At 43.2% G+C, this 13,481-nt stretch overlaps 1 protein-coding gene across 3 annotated transcripts in view; it reads left to right on the top strand.

Moving 5' to 3' along the window:
- DENND5B (DENN domain containing 5B) overlaps positions 1–13,481 on the top strand; it is a 121,010-nt gene that overhangs the window by 68,118 nt on the left and 39,411 nt on the right. For all 3 annotated transcript variants that reach the window (XM_050894823.1, XM_050894815.1, XM_050894806.1), the window contains 4 exons: positions 4,470–4,657; positions 8,075–8,611; positions 10,007–10,238; positions 12,349–12,499. In XM_050894823.1, the coding sequence (XP_050750780.1) occupies positions 4,470–4,657; positions 8,075–8,611; positions 10,007–10,238; positions 12,349–12,499 (1,108 nt within the window). The remainder of the gene's footprint in view (positions 1–4,469; positions 4,658–8,074; positions 8,612–10,006; positions 10,239–12,348; positions 12,500–13,481) is intronic.

Below are 13,481 nucleotides of genomic sequence, written 5' to 3'. Positions count from 1 at the left end.
TTGGACTTTAAGTTCTTTGGGACAGATATTTCTGCGTTTATAGTATCTGTTGTAATACCGTGCTGATTGGTTATTGTCCTGTTATTGTATTATGGACAATCAACATCAAGACAAATATTTGTCAAATTTTGTCCTCTTTCAGAAAAAAATTTATAGTGAACTGATGTTCAAATGCTGAAACCATTTCCATCTCCAGCACAAAATAGTGATTCATAATTATACAGGAATCTCTCCGGGTTTGCATTTTAAGCATTACTTTGTATCATGAGCCATGTAAATGCTACCAGACCTTTGTTAAGCGTGGCTGAAACACGGCGCTCACACAGCAGAACTGCTGACCTGCGGCGGAGCAGGTCCCCACTGCAGTTACTTGTCCTGCGCAGGGAAGTGGGATGCAGGGACTTGGCCAAGGGCCCCTGGCAGATGCTGCTGGAAAAAGGGGTTGGATCCAGAGTCTTTGAACTCGACTCTGTTGCCTTCTTCTTCACTTAGGGAGAAGGTTAAGTGTGAGAGACAGACCCGTGCCAAATCCAGCTAAGCGGTTGTTAGGAGGCAGCAGTTGCAATAGAAGCCATAGCGGCCACGTTGTCCTGGGATTATCCTCCTTGAGCAGTTTGTCTTGGAAAATGTCTTGTGTACAAATTAGAGATTTAACTCTGAACATGAAGAACTTGCTGTAGGGGCTGTGCCTGATGGTGTTCCCTGTCCTGGAGAACACAGGATAGTTCCCTGTCCCAAGAAGGCAGGGTGAGGGCTGCAGGTATAGCTGCCAAGCAAATAAATACTGTGGTATAAGCTATCATCACTTGGGAATGGGGAGAAATGAAAAGTGAAAGTAAGAGGGTGATATAGCAATGCGTGTAAGAGAGGTGGAGCAACCAGATGGAAAGGAGATCCAGGGTAAGAGAAATTTGAAGCTAAAAACCCATCTGCACACTGCAGAGGAACACATCTGGCGTTTGGGACATTCAGTAAGTCTCCAGATCTTCCAGCTCCTTTCTCCACTGTCCCAGGTTGCAAAGCAAAGAGGAGGGGAGGCACTGCCCTAGGCTTAGGTCTCCACTGTCTGCCACTTATTTCTGTACCCAGGGATGATTTTGCACAGATCAGATCTTTGCTCTGGTGGCAGCAGCTGCTGCTGTGGGACATCACCATGGGCTGTGACCTTCTGCTCATGCATTTAAAACAGTCAGTAGTAGCCTTGTTGGCATCACAGGGCCTCTCACTGTGTCCAGCATGGTGTACACCGCATGAGGGGGGTGAGCCCCAAGAAGAGGAAGGGATTTATTTCACAGATCTCAGGAAATTGCCTTGATTTGAGCCATTCATCAGTCTGAGTTTGTGACCTTCCGTGGCTATCACCCAGACACTGTTTTTACTTTTTGTATCTTTTCTGGATCTTTCTTGATGTCAGATGGATGGGAAACAGGACTGTTGTGTCCTTGCTCTGCTCAACAGACAGGCCTTTCTCAAAAGACACTCCCTAAACTGGCAAATACTATCCAATCCCCTATTCTATCTCTAAAGGTTGGAGTAGGATCAGAGAATAGTTTTCCTACCTGGGCCTGTCATTCATAAAATAACAGGCAACACTTGGCTTGCAGTTGGAGATTGTTATCAAAGTCTAGTAGCGATGGTGGGATAGGATCTGGAAACGTTCTCTCCCTTGACGAAAGCACACACAGTCTATACAAACCCCGGGTTTTGCATCCGCTTCCATTCTTTCCCTCCTTCCTTTTTTTTCTGTTCTACCTCTCCTTTTTCTCTCTGGTTTGGGGAAATGGAGGAATCCCTTGTTTCCAGGTTGTCCTCAGTAACCACGTAAGCGTCCCTCAAATGCTGGTAAGTACAAGAATCTCTCCATCAAAAAAGACTTTATGCCTTACAGGATAGGTGCCTAACCTTGTACAGACTTGAAAGTAAATACAAAGTAACTAGAGTTTCTTACTTCATTAAACAAATATCAAAAGAACTATTTCCAGTTTTTTTAATATTATTTGTCTGGAGGAACCTGGGAACTTCTTTCTCTTCAGTGAAAACTGCTGGATACATAAATGTTTTTATCTCTGCTAATAGCTAACAAGCATTGCTAGATGGTAACAATTAGCCTAATAATTTGGTTATCACTAGGGTTTTTTTAAAAACAGCTTTCCTCGTAGTAAGCTGGTTACAAAACTTGTGCTAGTGACCATATTAAATATTATCAGTAGCATCAAAGAAAAGTAAGCATGCATTTCCAGAGTTGAATGCCCTTATCCAAAAAGATACTTACAACTTTGCTGTGAAGACCTGTTATTTCACATGGCTATGTAGATCAGAACAGACTTTGAAATCATCTCATGCATACTAAGACATGCTACTTTCTGTATTTGATTTTTTTTTTTTAAAGCTTTCAGAGTTATGAAATGTTATGAGACACCTGAGCTTCACCAGTAGGTGTTGTAAATTGAGTTTGTATAAGTGCTCCTCAACAAGTCAACCAATGGACGTGTATAATTATAGACCATTGCGTAGGGAGAGATTCATAAATGACTGATCTGTAGCTGGGAATGGTTTTGAGGTGTAACCTTGAGACTGACTTGTATGCATGAAAATAATTTTGAAGATTGAGTGACTAGCTATTAGTAAGACAAGATGAAAAATGTTTTTGCCCTGCCGGCTGACCTTCTGCAGATAGAGGCTGGTTTTCCACAGAGAGGTGCTAGCAAGAAGGAGAATGGGTTATGCAATTTGTTGTTTTAATTTGCATGTTTATTCAAGTGCATCTTCCCAGTGACCTCCTAATAGCTGAGCAGTGTCAGATGACAGCGCTTTTGCTGTTGCTGATGTCTGCCAGGGTATCAGGCTGGCTTGTTCAGGAAACAGGAAGGGCCAGGCTGGGTTCCTATCCAGGCAAAAGCAGTCAGTGGGGCTATGGGAAAAAACCTTCTTACCTGACTCAAAACCAGAGTGTTCATACATATATCTTTAATTTCATGGAGTGGGGCAGAGGGGCTAGGAGAGAAGGGCAACAACCCAAGTGTTACTGAGGATCTGGGCCTGGCCTCGGTGAGAGTGAAAATCTTTTAGTTGCTCAAGCCAAAGCTCGTGAGACTTGCCTGGCACTGATGAGAACTGGGTTTGGATACAGCCATAGAGGAGACATCCCTTCTGCCACTCTTGCTGGTCACTGACGACGTACCCAGGCACTGGAGCTCGGGGGAACAACTCCTTTTGCAAATAGTGAAGAGCAGCTTTCACAAGTGGCGGAGGCCCAGGATAGGAATCAGAACTGATTCCCATTCTTGTCTGTGGCATGCACCTCGTCCAAGTTCAAAGTCACTTACAAACTTGCACTTTGGTGTTCCTGTCTTTAACCACTACCGTTAAATGAGATGTGCTGCTTCTTCATTGTAAGTTAAGATTTCTAAGGAATTGGGGTTTAAGTACTTTCATGTTCTTAGAAATTCAGAGGGAGTTGTTATTAATGCAGAAGCTGCTGTAATATGGAGTAGAAGCAACCATCTGGTTTCACATTCACCAGCAGCTTACAAGACCCGAGGGTCTTTACCTGTTTCCTGATGGATTATCTGCAGTTTGAGATTCGCTGTAAGGATGACCATCTCTTTAATACCAATGTGTGATTTTTTTTTTTTTAAACTGTGTTCTCAAATTTAGATTCCCTCATTTATATTAATAAATAGGTTGTGTTATTGCATCATGCCAGCTGGATATTGGAGAAATAATTTGCTCTTATGCAAATTCTGAAATATTCTTGCAGCTCAGCTGGATCGAATTAAATTTTAATTCAAAAAATAATGCACAATGTGTTTACTTGAACCAAAACATTGCAAAGCAATGAACTAGTGGATTAAATACAAATTTGGGACAATAATGCAATATAAATATGCTAGCTATACAGAATATTTTTGAGAACTAAATTTCTATTAGGCTTCTGTTTGGATTTTACTTAAAAGCAGTACTTTTAAATACTTAGGGACTGTAAAATTCTGCTGGTATGTGGCCAAGGTGAGTCTTCTGGAAAGTACACTCAGCCTTAGAAGTAGTAGCAAGTGGAGCAGAAGCAGGCAGGCAGGAGCAAGCAAGAAACCACAATGTTTCCTTGAAGTTCACTTCTTTCTCCTCCTTTTTCCTTGTAAAAATACATGCTTTTTATAGAATTAAAGTATTATTATCCTGTACTATAGAGAGAACTTTTGGTATCCTTTTAATAAATTAATTTAATGATGGAATACATCTAGATAAGGTATGAATATTTATGCTCAGCAGTTTCTTCCTGGGGGTAATGAGTTTTGATTAATTAAATAATGTTTAAGATTTTTAAGTACTGTCTTATTTTCAAAAGAACATCTTATCATATAAACATGGCTTCTATCCTGTTTTGTCACTGATGTCCTTGCCAACCAGATTTCAAAAGCGAAACACAAAAAGATAATTCAATGTCTCTCTCTTTCTCTCCCCCTGTCTAGATTATCAGCGTCTGATGACGGTGGCAGAGGGGATCACGACACTGCTGTTCCCATTTCAGTGGCAGCACGTGTACGTCCCCATCCTTCCTGCCTCTCTCCTGCATTTTCTGGACGCTCCCGTTCCCTACCTGATGGGGCTGCAGTCCAAGGAGGGAACCGACCGCTCCAAGCTGGAGCTGCCTCAGGAGGTCAGTCTCCGCCTTTGGGGTTGCTACTCTGAAACGTGTTATTAATATTTGTGTGAATCCCTGCTGGAAAATGCCATGCCCGGTGTTAGGAGGCTTCTCTGGCACCACGAAGGCTGTTTGCCAGCAGGAGTGAGGTAGTGGGGGAAGTCTCCACCAGCCCTTCTCGGTCCATTTCTGAATTTAATGAGTGCTGCTAATTGCATTGACTTCTAAATGCTTCTCTTTCTGCTTCTTGCTGTGACGCTGAAAGTTTCTCCACTTTCCCTACATCACACGCTTCACGAGGTTTTGTTACTCTTTGTCAGTGTCACAGTCCTATTGACAGAGGGCTAAAGAGCATTTCATTTGGGGATGGTCCTTATGAAACTGGGTCTCGGGTGCAGTTGCTAGATGGTATAACCCTGTCCCTGTCTCCCCACTGCTGATGAGAAGCGTGCCCCGTCCTGCCAGCCTCGTTCCACCCGTGGGTGAGCCCACGTGTTCCTGGCTGCATCGAGGCCTGTTAACTAGACCAGTGTCCTGGCCCCAAATGAGCCAGGTTTGCATTAATACCATGCCTGTGAACCACTTAGAGGCATACATACATACATTTAAAATATTGACTCACTCCAGTGATGGTCTTTTGAACTGAAGACCTCCTGTGCAATGGGAAGTGAAAACTTTGCCTGGTCTATCACGTTTTCCCCAGAGAAAAAAAGGAAGGAAAGGTCGTCCTCCTAGTCTAGGTGTTAAAATCACTGGTGGTAGAGAGTGAAATGGAGATTTTTCTGCTCAGAATTTGACCAAGATGATTAAAACTGCTTCACATTTTAACCTGGCCACTGATCACTCTGCATACTGCAAAGTCTTTGGGATATGGCTAGCCTGACTGCTTTCGAGATGGTGACTGAACCCATCTCTTGAGCATGCCATGCATTTTAACTTGGGTTTCTTCTTAAAATCAGCGGGAACCCTAGGAATAACTGTTTGTATGGCTGTAACATCCCGTGACGGTGGCACCGCTGTGCCCAGCTCCGTGCGGGGACCTCTCCTAGGGGCAGAGGCCCTAAGGCTTGCAAATAGGTGCTCGTACTGAGAAAGCAGGTGGGAGCAGCAGCAGAGGACAATGTGCAGGAGGGGGAGTTTGTATGTGGAAGTGGAGGAATAAACACAGGGCAAGGATAATATAGTTTTTAATAAAGGTCTGTTCCAAGTATTAGGTGGAGGTGACTGATTCTTAGCCTAGGCAGCATGTAACGGTGCAAATCAAGTCTTACCTCATGGATACAATGGCCCAATCGCATGAAATTTGCACTGGCATGGAAACGAAGCTGGTATCTAGCTACGCTTTTCAGTAAAACCATGCTAATATTACATAATTACTGGAATTTTTAAAATTATTAGTCAGATGCTTTTAGTTAGCAGATTAAGCTGTCATTTTCCTTAAATTAAAATTTTAATGTGATGGGCTTGCAGTATCGCTGGAATAACAAATGAAATATTGCCAGTGAGGGAAGAGTAACAGTGGGGTGGAAACCCCCCACGTTATGATGTTTAACAAATGAGTGAAAAATATCAGCACAGCATTTATGAACACCACAGGTCCAGTAACTGTGGGAAAGGGAAAGAAAGAAGGGGTATTGAACAGGGAAGATCTTGAATTTCAAATTCCTCTAGACAATAAAAAACAGAAAATCCTTCAACATGCGAGCAGTGATGAAGCGCTGTTCGCTTTAGCATTCCTTTATTGTTCAGGCCAGGGGCTAGCTTTTCAAGCTCTTGCTCTAAATATAAACCATTTGTTTGTTAGAGATAAAAATTCTAACAACTGGCCATCATGCTGTCTTAAGGTTACTAATCTCTCTGCATTAACTTTAATCATCAGATGTTTTTGAAGAGAGAAGTGAGACCAATTCCCCAAGGGTTTTCTGAATCCAAATCTCATTTTTCAAATTTTGTAAATGATATGCAGAGCTGAAATTAAAAAGCCTTTGAAATGAAATATTGATAGATAAGAAGACAGTCCCTGAGCTAAAGAACCGTACCGACGCATACCATGACTCTTTAATAGCTGTATAGTTAAGTAAAGCAAATTGTTTTGTATGAAGAAATGCTTTTCTTTGTACAGCCCAAATTTATTATGAAAAAGTGAGCTGAAGGGACACTTCTGCTTTACCAAATGAATCCTAATACCCTTTAAAGTATCTATGTGAAAGGTGATTAATGTCAAACATGTCCCTGAAATATCCAGTATATTATAACCATGTTTGCTGTGGAATGTATTGTCCTGCTGAAAGTTAACCTTTTCAGAAAAGGAGGAAAATAAGTCCTTTCTGTTCACATAATCTGAAGATTAGTCTACAGTGTTTGGTGAGAAGTAAAGAACAGTAAAAGTGCCTCAGAGAAGGCGGAGGAGCTGTGCTAATGGCCAAGTCAGGCTAACAAAGACCTGCTGCTGCCCCGTGAGTTTCTGCATCTCCCATTCTGCACCTTGATGCCAGGGTAAAACCCATCAGAGCTCAGCACCTTGGGAATCTGACCTGGTTTAAGACTTTATTCAGAACGGTGTGCTCAGACAGAGAATTTTAGATGTAAGCTGCAGTTCAGAAGATCAATTACTGTTTTTCATTCTGCTATTATTCCTGAGGGTGCGTTTGCAATGTAATTAATTTTTATGTAGGGTTCTTCCATCCCTCCATTGACACTTTCCCAGTAAAAGTATCTGCTCTGCTAGATTCATGTCTTCACTTAGCTTTAATCTTATGGGCTGAGATCCATCTCCATGTGTAGCAAAGCTGTCTAAGAGCACTCTGTTTAAATCTCGGGCAGAGGAATTGCCAAGATTAAAAGCCTCCATGGAAACAGGGGGTAGGGGGGAGTGGGGAAATAGGGCTTGACCTCCAGCAGACAAGCTATACTCAGACATGATCCTGAAGGTTTTGCATGGGACCCTCTTTGTAGCTTTGCTCATAGCAGTGTCATCTTTCTCACTGAACATCTCATTCCTTGGTAGCACAGCTACAGAGGCTTCCTGTAGTTGGCTTCTGTTAAAATAAACATGCCCTTGAGATGCGGTAGTTCACACAGATAGTATTTACATGGGCTGAGAAGTGGTGCTGCACATCCAGCTTGCTGGTGTGTCCTTGGCTGGTCTGAGAGGGGATATCAAATCTTTGTAGTGGGAAGTTTGGGATCTGCAAGTCCCAGGAGAACAGGAGGGGGCAGGACGCTTTATTTATTCATTAAATCATTGCCATCCAGTTGGCCCTCAGCTTTACTGAAATCTGAAATGTCACAGGCTAGATGACACAGCTTAAGTCTCCTGCATATGTGTGCTCTTACCCTTTTGTCTGGAAGCACCCTGGGAAAATAGGGCTGTTTAGCAGAGGAGCCAGTTCAGTGCTGAGTGTCCGTTTTGAAGCTTTCTTTGTATTTCAGGCAAACTTGTGCTTTGTAGACATCGATAACCATTTCATCGAACTGCCGGAGGAATTCCCCCAGTTCCCCAACAAGCTGGAGTTTATCCAGGAAATCTCCGAGGTTCTCCTGCAGTTTGGGATCCCGCCGGAGGGTAACCTGCACTGCAGCGACAGCGCCACCAAACTCAAGAACCTGGTTCTTAGCGACTTGGTGAACGACAAGAAGAACGGGAACATCCCCGGCAATGCCCTCAACATGTACGAGCTGCTGAAAGGCAACGAGACGATCGCCCGCCTACAAGCCCTCGCCAAGAGAACGGGCGTGACGATGGAAAAAATGACCATCACAGCTCCCCTCGCGGAGAAGGAGAAGGATGGGAAATTGCCATGTGAGGAGGTGGAGCTGAGGGACTACAAACTGAACGTGCAGCTTCGCGAGGTTTTCGCCAACCGCTTCACGCAGATGTTCGCAGACTACGAGGCTTTCGTCATTCAGGCTGCCCCCGATATGGAGTCATGGCTGACAAACAGGGAACAAATGCAAAACTTTGACAAAGTAAAGATAGCTGTGTATTCATTTTTCCATCTGAAAGTGCTTTTGGGAGGGGGGTGAGAATAGCTATATTATGTATATATAGCCTAGGTACTCTTTAATCCGCTGTTCTTCATCTGCCTGACTGAGAGATTTGTCCGTTTTAATTACACAGGGCCAGATCGCCTGCCAAAGTAAATCAGTGCAGATCCACTGAGCCGGTCAGAGCTGTCCTGGCTTGTACGAACGAAGCTGGCAGGCGTCTGCCCAGCTGATGGGGCTTCTCCTGTGGGTTTGGTGAAAGGGTAGCAATGGAAAGTGACTACTTCTTTCTTTCTTTTTTCTTTGCTGAGAGGAGAGGTGCACACATGAGACAAAAACCAAACCCAGTCTTTCTTGTTTCCTAATCTCACAGTAGGGCTTTTTGTTAATGAGTAGTGTTGTTCTGTAGAAGGTTATCACATCGTTATGGCAGAAAAGTGCTGTTATGACTCCCTTGTAGTGTGTACACAAGAGTGAAAAGGAAGCTGAGATTAGAAATGGGGAAATAAATAGACTGTAGGCCAGCAAAAGGAATGAGAAACATTTGGAAGCTTGCACAGTTATTATTTCCAAGTGACTTTGCAAAGTAGATAGCACTCTTAGCCATCCGCTTTTTCAGATACAAATCCTTCTCCAAGGAGAATGCTACAGGGGTAAACAATCAGGAACAGACTAAATATTGATTTGAGTCAGGTTTTGATCAAAAAAAATGCTGCCATGCCTTTTATTGGTCCTGTTTGTATTCAGGCATTGAACAGTGCAGCATTCAAAAGGAGGGGGTTGTTTGGGCAATCTCCGCTAGTACTTCTACGATAAAATGGGCTGTTAAGGTTTTCAAAGCTCAGTTAGAGACTTAGACACACACTCAATTTTAATTAGAATTTCATGATTAATTGTCCTGCTTAGCTTCACAAAAGAGCATTAGCTGAAGAGCATTGTACACCCCTTGATATGTATGACACCTTAGTAAGTGATGGGGTCCCAAGCAGGGATGCACAGACCAGAGGTCCCAAGCGGGCACACATGGCAGTGGTCTGCTGTGGGTTGCACAGGGCTCGTTCTTGCAGGTGGTAGCTGCTAGGCTGCTTTGAAAAAGCTGGCAGCACAGGCACTACTTCAGTAACTCCATATTCCCTTTACTCTAGCTGTCACGAAGCCTCCCCAACTGCTTATTTCTCACAGTCGTGACCAAAGAGGTGACCTGTGAGCCAAACCCCTTCGTAGCTGGATCCTGTCCTGCCTGAGAGGTGTTCTTGTGGTGGGGAAGCCTTGTCCAAGCCTTCCCGTTGGCTGCTGGATCGGTTCTCTGCCGCAGGACGGCTCGTCGTGTCAGCGCTGGGCGGGAATGTGGCACTAATGAGCTGTTCTGTATTTTAGGCTTCCTTCCTTTCGGACCAACCCGAGCCTTACCTCCCATTCCTTTCACACTTCATCGAAACACAGATGTTTGCAACCTTCATAGACAATAAGATAATCTCCCAGTGGGAAGAGAAGGACCCTTTTCTGCGAGTTTTTGACTCCCGAATTGAGAAAATAAGGCTATATAATGTAAGGGCCCCTGCACTGCGGACATCCAACTATCAGAAATGCAGCACTTTGAAAGAAGCAGGTACGTTCAGACGGGCTAGTAAAATATTCAAAAGTACAATGTCAGCCACAAAGAAATATAGGTCCTCAGTCATCTGAGTGTTGCAGCCGATGAGGAAGCCCTAGAGCTAGCTGAGGAGGACTCAGCGGTGTCCTTATTTTCCCTAGGCAAAAGCTTCAGCGTGCTTTTAAACACCAAAAACAGCAGGAGCCTTTACCTTCCCTTCGAGCTCTCCTAGGCTGGTGCCTTTACTAAACACAAACCAAACCACGGAGCTGGGCTCGCCGTTTCTCATTTCAGGCACCTCCTGTTCCATTGCCAGAAGAGCTTTCCTTCACCGTAGTGGTGGAACCAGCGCCAGCCACACCGAGGAGCGGAGCCCTGGTGTCTGCTCCACTGGCCTCGTCTCCCCCTTCCTGTAAAAAGACCTTTTTTTGCCTTACGCCATTTGGTTAGGGCAGCGGGGGATGCCGGGGACATAATCCTGTGTGGCATATTTAGTAGCTCCAGCAATTGATGCACAGTGTTAATGAACAATACGCTGTGTACTGAAGACTTGGATTTTTTTTTTCCCATTACGTTCACAGGATGCATTTTCAAATTATACTTGAGTTTCTTACTGTGCAAGTATTTATTTCATTTCCAAGTAATATAGGGAAATTATACTCTTAAATTTGTTGGGACACATATTAATGAACTGGAGCAAACACATTTCTCAGGGTTGTTTTTTTTGTTGTTGTTTAATTCCTTCAGAGTGTTTTACTTGTTACAAATCTGGCAGAAATAGAAATCCTGTGTCTGCTTAACTTTCTCTATCTAAAAACAATTCTAATTTGCAGGTCAACTGTCTATTCAGCGTCTAGTTTTGGTAGATATTGTGGCACCGGAACCTCATTTTCTGTCTTGTGAAAAGCAGCAAACTGATAGTAATACCAACTTTCCTTCATATTTACCATTCACGATATATGTGACCCTAGCACCGATCCAGCACCTGTTTGTTTAACCTACTATTTTTGGAACCTTTCAAACCCTCTGACCCCACACTACCCAGTTCTTTTCTCCAAAATAAAACCATACAAAGCAATTTTTTTTTTAGAGGGGAAAAAAAAAAGCTGCTGAGTTTCTGATGATAATGTATGTAAATCTTATGACAGTTTCTTTCCTGTCACAGTTTGATAAAATAGGAAACGAGTTCTGTGTTGTTCTTGACAAATGGAAAATGGATTTAGCTTCCACATTTTGCATATTTATTCACTAGTTGTGATATGCTGAAAAGAACGGGCCTGACCGTTAATGGATGGGCTATAAAGAGTTGAATATTAAAGTTGCTAATTAAATGCTGATTTCCCCCATACACCTCCTTTCCCCTCTCCTTCACAGTGCATCTGACTCAATGTTGAGAGGGTGACATATTTTATTTTCATCCTGCTCGAGATTTGAGATGAAATCCTCACATCCTTGAAGCAAACGACTGAACCACATTAGTCTCAGCGGAGCCGAGATTCCCGGGGAGTCCTCTCTGGTCTTGCCGTAGCCTCCCCTGTTTCCAAGCATCTGTTCATCATCTTGATGCTGCTCAGGCCTTGCTACAGTTAGCTATGCTTTTTTGAAGGCCTGTCATCCACTAATAGCATATCTAATTTCAGGAGGAGGATCATTATAGGTGCCAGATGTTTGCAAAACTCAGGTATCGCCCCCTGTGCGTCTGCCCAGGGAGACCTGTCTGGGGCAAAGCGAGGTGCCTGACCCCACAGAGAGTTGCAGCCAGCCTCAGAGGTCTCCGTTCTGCTGAAGGAGCGTTAAAGCCAAACACCAAATTGCAGGGAAAGATTGCACTGCTCTTGCCGATTCATAACCCATCTCGTAGGCTCCCGTAAATACCTGCTTGCTTAACAGCTAACTTGTTTGTGCCAATACTAGTTGTGTTGGGTGAAGAAACTAAAAGCAAAATAACAAAATAACAGCGCAGATGTTTTCTCACTTCTGTAAGTGACAGATTTCTGGGTCTGAAGTCCCTGTTTAACTTTTTAGAGCGTTTTCAGGGATCAGAGCATGACCGCTTCTGTTGTCGTAGCATGTGTCTTCAGGTGGTTCGCTAACGTGGTTGTTCACCTGTGACTGTAACTTGCAGCCCAATCCATTGAGCAGCGGCTGATGAAGATCGATCACACAGCTATCCACCCACACTTACTTGATATGAAGATTGGCCAAGGGAAATACGAACAAGGATTTTTCCCAAAGTTGCAATCGGATGTCTTGGCAACAGGACCCACCAATAACAAGTAAGCACAAGTTTTATCTTCTGGATTTGAAAGCAGGTTTCTCATATAAAAGATTCACATCATTGGACAGAAGTCCTAATTTTGGATGGCTTCCGACCAGTCTAATGAACCCTAGCAACTCTTTCCATTTCTGGTTTATATGGGCTGCCATTTTTGAAGTTATAGCCATGGTTTGGGTTATGTTAGAAAGCATTAGCTCTGGTTTTGGGAAGATTCCTCAGTAGTGTTTTCTGTTGAGTGGTAAGTACTGTGTCCTCTCATACATATTTTTAGTTTTATCATTGCTGTAATAAATTTAAAATGAATTTCTGTGCTGTTTTGCACTGAATAGGATAATTTGGAAACCCAAGCCAAAATTCAGATTCTAAAAGAAGTTTTGGTATTGAAACCTCCACACCATCGTGCAGAATGAAATTAATGCCTACTCTGTTCCTCTCTTTTCTTTAGCTGTTATTACGTGACTCAAAGATTTTTTTGTAGTTCTCTTTCAGTTTCCACGTTGGAATAACCTAGAAGAATAACTTGGTGAGGGTGGGAAGTATGTGGTTCTGTACCTGGGTTTCTCTTCTGAGTCTGATAAGGTTCTGTGGTGCACTTTGATATGAAGGTAGGGGTACCTATAGCTGTTGAATTGAGCATGTCATTACATAGTTAATTTACCTAATGTCAAATGAGAACCTGGAGTACTGATACACTTTACATGTATACAGTTATAATATAAAGTAAGTGCTGTAAGTTACTTTTCTTTTTCTTCCCTCAAAACCCAGGAATGAGGGGGGGGTTCTCCCCCTTCAAAAATGGAAGATTTGTGCATCAATGATTACTACTTCATTAAATTATTAGCTCAAGCCCTCACTTCCAGTTTCCGTGGTAGGTCAAAATGTGGGAGAACAGATAAATCTGAGAGCTCCAAAAGCTACGATTGTCCAAATGTTAAAGCTAGCTCTTGTTTTAGACATGTGCATGCACACACGCTGCTCTG

This window comes from Gymnogyps californianus, chromosome 1, assembly GCF_018139145.2.
Source record: "Gymnogyps californianus isolate 813 chromosome 1, ASM1813914v2, whole genome shotgun sequence".
Lineage (NCBI taxonomy): Eukaryota > Metazoa > Chordata > Aves > Accipitriformes > Cathartidae > Gymnogyps > Gymnogyps californianus.
Note: the sequence above shows the minus strand (reverse complement) of the source record. Positions and strands in the feature narration are given on the sequence as shown.